Source organism: Arachis ipaensis, chromosome B08 (genome assembly GCF_000816755.2).
Source record: "Arachis ipaensis cultivar K30076 chromosome B08, Araip1.1, whole genome shotgun sequence".
In the NCBI taxonomy this organism is placed as follows: Eukaryota; Viridiplantae; Streptophyta; class Magnoliopsida; order Fabales; family Fabaceae; genus Arachis; species Arachis ipaensis.
The window spans coordinates 127,888,429-127,894,984 of NC_029792.2; the positions used below are offsets into that span (position 1 = coordinate 127,888,429).

The following is a 6,556-nucleotide window of genomic DNA, read 5'->3' on the forward strand; positions in this document are numbered from 1 at the left end:
GGTTATTTGTTAGGTTCATTTTTTTTTTATGGAAAAATTTTTGGTGTAGTGCAATGAAATGGACATATACATATGTAACAAATTTTCACACCAAAATGCAACCTACATTTTATCCATTCCCTTTTTTTTATTTTTTTTTATTCATGAAATTAAACAAACGCAGCCTGCATTTTACTCTTTTGCCGTTTTTAAAATTTTTTTTTATTTTGTTTTGGCCCAAACGCAGTCTGCGTTTATTGAGGGCACAATATTTAAATTTTTTTGAATCATCAAATCGCAGCTTACATTTTTATTTTTGTGACAGTTTTTTCTTTTTCAGCCCACAAAATGCAGGTTGTGTTTTTGAAGTGTCAAAATTTTTTTTTGAAAGCATAAAACGTAGGTTGCGTTTTAATTGGAAAAAAATATTTTAATCAAGATTGTTGCCTATAAATACGAAGCGGGTAGCATTTGAAGTTGTTCACTCCACTTCTACTCCTCCTATACCTCTTTCTTGTTGCATATATGTCATAGTTGTAAATTTTTTTGGCAATTAGTTGTGTCAAAAAAGTCGAGTTAGGTGAGGTTGAAGTTATGAAAGGTATTATCAACTTGCGAGTGTATTATAACGGTGATATTATATCAAACACACACGAAGGAGTTACTTTTGTTTGTGAATGTCCGTTGTCATTTGCTATTCCATGCATCATGAGTTTTGTAGAATTGCAAAATGGTCTTTGTGATAACATACAAAGTCACATTTCGAAAAGGGTGAGCAAAATTTTATATAGGAATCATGTACAAGTATTTGGTGGGCTGATACAGTTTCAAATAATGCCCATCACTGACGATGCAAGTATGCAGCAGATGTTCTGTATTTATCAACAAATCCAATTTCACGTGCCGATGATAGAGTTGTACGTTGAGTTCGAACAGCATTCGGGGTTGGACGCGGTTGGCGAGGAGGTCAATGTTGATGAGTTCGGGGATATAGATTGGGAAGAAGATAACAACGACAGCGAAGAGGAGTTCGAAGCCAACTTTGAAGTCGATGACGAAAAAAATGACAGAGACTTGGCAGGCAATCCGGCGATACAAAATGAAGCAAAGACGATTGTAAGCCAGCACCCCTTTGGTGTTCCGTCTTTTATGTGGACTCTGGATCTCGAAGCCATGCATGCCCCAGAATTTTCTGAGTATGCGAATATGAGTATGTTATAATTATTAATTCAAGTTACCACTAGTGTGTATTTTATTTACCTTGTTTGACTGATGGTGGTGTGCATGTCGTAGGTGAAGGCAACGTTGCGGCGAAAGATGGTGAGTTTAGTGTCGGAATAGAATTTGGCTCTAGAGAGTCGATGATATCTGCAATTAAAAGCTACACTATCTCAAGAGGAGTTGATTACACTGTGTATGAGTCTGAGCTACAGACATTCTATACGAAATGCAAGGGTTATGGTGCAGGGTGCGATTGACATATTCGAGCTAGCTTCATTCGAAAGAAGGGGTGTTGGGAGATCAGGAGATACAATGACAAACACACGTGCACCATGGGCACGATTTTACAAGATGATGCCAAGTTGGAATCAGACACAATTGCAGATGTCATTAGTCCGTTAGTCGAAGCGGACCCGTCGATAAAGATAAAGTCTATTATTGCAGAAGTTCAGTCCAGGTTCAACTACACTGTAAGTTACCGCAAGGCTTGGTTGGCAAAGCAGAAATCTGTTGCAAAAATTATCGGTGATTGGAAAGTTTCTTATCAGACTCTGCCAATAATGTTGAAAACAATGACTGCGAAGATGTCAAGGTCTCGTGTTCAAATAAAAAGGCTCCACGTTTACTGTGAGAATGAGGAGGTTCAAGGTGTAAGAGTTCTCCATCGTGATTTTTGGAGCTTCTATCCATGTATTGTAGCATTCGGGCACTGCAAGCCACTAGTGCAAGTTGATGGCACACACCTGTACGGAAAGTATAGAGGTGCACTTCTGGTTGCGATTGCACAAGATGTGAACAAAAACATTGTACCTATTGCATTTGCGATTGTCGAGGGTGAAATAGCAGACGCGTGGGAGTTTTTCCTAACCAATTTGCGGAGATATGTTGTTATCATTGATGGCGTGGGCATTATTTCTGACCGCCATAACTCCATCGACGCAGCAATAACTCACAGTAACAGTGCATGGTCACCACCAAGAGTGTAGCACATGTTCTGTATCAGGCGCATCGGGTCCAACTTCTTAAGGAGGTTCAAGGCTCCGTATTTGTATAAACTCATGGTTACCACAGGTATTTGAATGCACTGTTATGGTCCTATTCATAGTAATTTTGTGGCTTCTGTTTATGATTTCATGCTTTGGTGAACAGGCTATTCTAGGACGGAACAGGAGTACAACAAAAACTACCAACGACTTAAAGAGCAGGGTGAGGCATATACTCAATCGTGCGATGAGATCGGTGTTCAGAGATGGGTGTTGGCATTCGACGGGGGTCATCATTGGGGACATATGACCATAAACTTGGTAGATTACATAAATTCTGTCCTCAAGGGTGCACACAACCTTCCTATGACTGCCATTGTTAGGTCTAATTTCTATCGGCTAAATAAATTGTTTACTCGGAAGAGGCCGAGGCTCATGAGCATATCCGCAACGGATTTGCATATTCAGAATTTGCTACCAAAAGAGTTGATGAAAGCTTTCGACGTGCAGGAAATATTGTCGTTAATCGGTTCGACAGGCGCAACGAGATGTTTGAGGTTCGAGAAATTCAAGATGGTTCTATTTACACTGTCAACCTTGCGCAACGACACTGCGACTGTGGCCATTTCCAGGTCGAGCGACTCCCATGTCGCCACGTTCTTGCATGTTGCGCGAACCAACGTCTTGATTGGCAAGTATATGTGCATGACGTGTACAAGATGTTTGAAATTTGCAAGGTGTACAGAGACGAGTTTGTTTCGATGGGTGACCCATCTACGTGGGTTAGATATGAAGGAGCGAAGGTGATCCCAAATTGAACATTGAGGCGCGTGACAAAAAGAAGACCGAAGTCAACCCGCTACTTGAATGAGATGGATTCACGGGATATGCGTGGTCCTCGCTGGTGTACTATATGTGGAAGAGAGGGACATAGCCGTAGCCGATGTCCTCAGCGCGCTGGTCCAAGCTCTGCCGGAGGTCAATAGTGGTTAAACTTTTTATGTAACTTCGTTATCTATTTTGTACTAGTGTGTAAGCTTTTTATGTCATTGTGCAATTTATTTATGTATGCATTAAATATTGAATAATAAATAAATATTTAGATTAAAAGTGCAACAAGCTAATCTGAAACAGAGTTATACAAGAACAAAGTTGAATATAGAATAAGATGACGAGTACAAAAAAAACATCTACATATACAATACGAGATACAATGGCGAAAATGAGAAACAACAATGAATACGAGATACAACAATGACAACAAAACTAAACTCAAGGAGTACATGACAAATTGCAATAGACTACTTCTTCGGCGCCTTCTTCGAATGCAAATATGGGATATATTTATCGGGTGGCTGACAAACCCCATTTGTAGGGTTTATCTTGTATTGATTTTTGGGGATTTTATCACCTTTTACCCATATTTATTCAAGAAATAGCATAGTTTTGTATATTCTCCTTTAATTGTGCTTGAATGTGAAAACATGCTTTTTAGGACTCAAAATAGCTAAATTTAATTCACCTTGATTCTATTAGATGCCTTGATATGTTTGTTAAGTGATTTAAGGTTTAGGAGGCAAAGATTGGATCAAGGGAATGAAGAAAGAAGCATGTAAAGTTGGAGAACTCATGAAGAAATGAAAGAACCGGAAAGCTGTCAAGCCGACCTCTTTTCACTTAAATGACCATAACTTGAGCTACAGAGGTCTAAATGATACGGTTCCAGTTGGGTTAGAAAGCTAACATCCGGGGCTTCGAAACGATATAAGATTTGCCATAGTTGCTACACGTATGGTGGCGTGCACGCGCAAAGTACGCGCACGCGCCGTTGCTGCCACCTAGTTCACTTAAAGCAAAACGTCGCCAACGAATTCTAATGCCTTGTGGGCCCAATCCAACTCATTTACGATGCTATTTAAGCCAAGGATTGAAGGGGAAAAGGAGAGGACTTTTCATACTTTTCATACTTTTGCAACGAGAATTCATTTGTGAAATTCTGAACCATCGAAAATCCAATCGTCAAAACGGCGCCATTTTGATGAATGGATTTTTGACGGTTTAGAATTTCACAAATGAATTCTCGTTGCAAGTATAGTTTCTAAACCAATCACTAATCCTTTCATTCAAAAAGATTGTTTGTCACAAGTAACAAACCCCTAAAATTAATAACCGAAGTATTCAAACCTCGGGTCGTTCTCCCTAGGAATGCATCTAATGGAATCAAGGAGAATTAAATTTAGCTATTTTAAGACCTAAAAAGCATGTTTTCACTCTTAAGCACAATTAAAGGAGAATATACAAAACCATGCTATTTCATTGAATAAATGTGGGTAAAAGGTGATAAAATCCCCAAAAATCAATACAAAACAAACCGTCAAATTGGGGTTTGTCAGTGGCGCAGTCTGTGTCCTTAGATTATACGGATGACCCTGAGACACTCCGACACCCATCCACCGCCAACATCAGAAGCACCGACATTTGGCATACTCGCACCGCCAGTGTCGTACAAACTGGAACCACTCATCCCCGGAGCACTCGCTCCACCATAATCATACCAGTGCTGAAGGTCATATTCCAACTGTCCCTCCTCCTGTTGCGGGTATTCATTCAAATCGAACAACGCGGTACGCGGTGGTGCGGAAGGACAAGGATGATCTACATGACCTAACGATCGATCCATGTCGAAGTCACTGGCATGACCTGATGTGGCTCGCCGACCAGCAGACTGATGAGAAGTAGTAGGCCCATGCAGCTCTGGAAACAAATAATCTGTATCTCTTAGGACCTGAGACAAGATGAGGGTGTCCGATCCACCCAACAGATTAAACTGACCATCTACTGAAATTACCATATGTGGTTTGTAGGGCTCAGTTGCCTGAGGTGGTGGTGGTTCCAGTATGTACGGTTATTCTTGAACCCACGCCAGCCACTGCTGTGGTTGCTCATATATCAGAAACTGCTATTTGCCATAGGCCAGCATCTGGAACTGCTGGGCATGTGCCGGGTCTTGAAAATGATGCTCATACCCTGACATCTGAAAATGGTGTTCATATACCGGGGCCTGAAAGTGGTGCCCATATGCCGAGGCCTAGATAATAATTAGTACTAATTAATCAACTTTATTAATAATAATAATAATTAACAATGGTAACATTAATGATAGTAAACCTTGATTATAAATGAAACCCTTAGTCATAGCCTGGCACCTGGAACTGTTGCTCATGAGGAGGATTTTGCTGTTAAGGTGTGGCTCATTCGCGTCAGCCTCTTCACCTGCAACTCTATTTGACAGTTGCAGGTGATCCCCATACCGCTGTGTGTACCAATCGTAGTACATTTGGAAAGGATGAAAGTCGACAATCTCCTCCCCTAACTGCAGTGTGTTATAGCGGCCAGATATCCACAAGGCTATCCACTAAATGTTTCTCTTTTTCCAATCATGGTTCTGCAGACCTGTCAACCTCCTGCAATGATCACAACCAATGTCGAATGCCGGGTCTGGTGGAAGCTGTTGCAGCCCAAACTGTCATCTAACTTGGTCTGTCGAGTGCCACTCTATACACTCAAATGACACTAATGGCGACTTTGTGGAGCAAATAAACAAATTCACAGCGAGGTCCGCCGAAACCCCCACTCCTATATACGGCCACCATATAAATAGCACATTAGTAACTACGAGGCCAATTAGTAAAATTATTATCCCACGCCCAAACAAAAGGTAGTATGAGTGCCCCCATCCATCTCTTTACAGTTGTGTCGTGATGTACGACACAATGATCTGTATAGACGCCAAACTGGTTGCCCCCAACTGTATACTAAAATCTGGTAAAATCCTGAAGTAGAGGCAGAAACTTCGAGTTCAATGGAGTGGTAGACTTATCCGAAAATACAACTGTTCCGAGCACGCAGAAAATGTGAGTCCCGACGTACCGCTCAACGGACTCCTGCGTGTCACATGGCTCAGTGTCTCTACACCGCCGGACCCATGCAAGATTCCCCTTACCCAATACGTGATCGTGCGGACCAGGCTCCTGACCAAAACACGCGATGCAGTTCTCCACCAAAAACTGGTGACTACTGTCTGATCTATCCGTGACGATTTCTCCGTTAACCGGGAGGCCAAGAATATGTGTCACGTCTTCCAGCGTCACCGTCACTTCGCCGATGGGAAGATGAAACGTGTGGGTTTCTAGCCTCCATCATTCCACCAAGGCACTCAGGAGTGCAGAATTATCTCTCATTTCGCCTACTCGCAAAACGTGTTAAAACCCAATAAGTGCTAGTGATGCTGCAGCTACGTCGTTAAACGTTTCTGGCAGATCTAATTTTCTGGACAACAAATTTCTGATAACCTATAATAATAATAATAATAA

At 41.5% G+C, this 6,556-nt stretch overlaps 1 protein-coding gene across 1 annotated transcript; it reads left to right on the plus strand.

Moving 5' to 3' along the window:
* LOC107611766 lies at positions 1,533-3,001 on the plus strand. The gene is made up of 3 exons (XM_016313660.1): positions 1,533-2,154; positions 2,350-2,504; positions 2,609-3,001. Exons 1-3 carry the CDS (start codon positions 1,533-1,535, stop codon positions 2,999-3,001), a joined length of 1,170 nt encoding a protein of 389 aa, XP_016169146.1.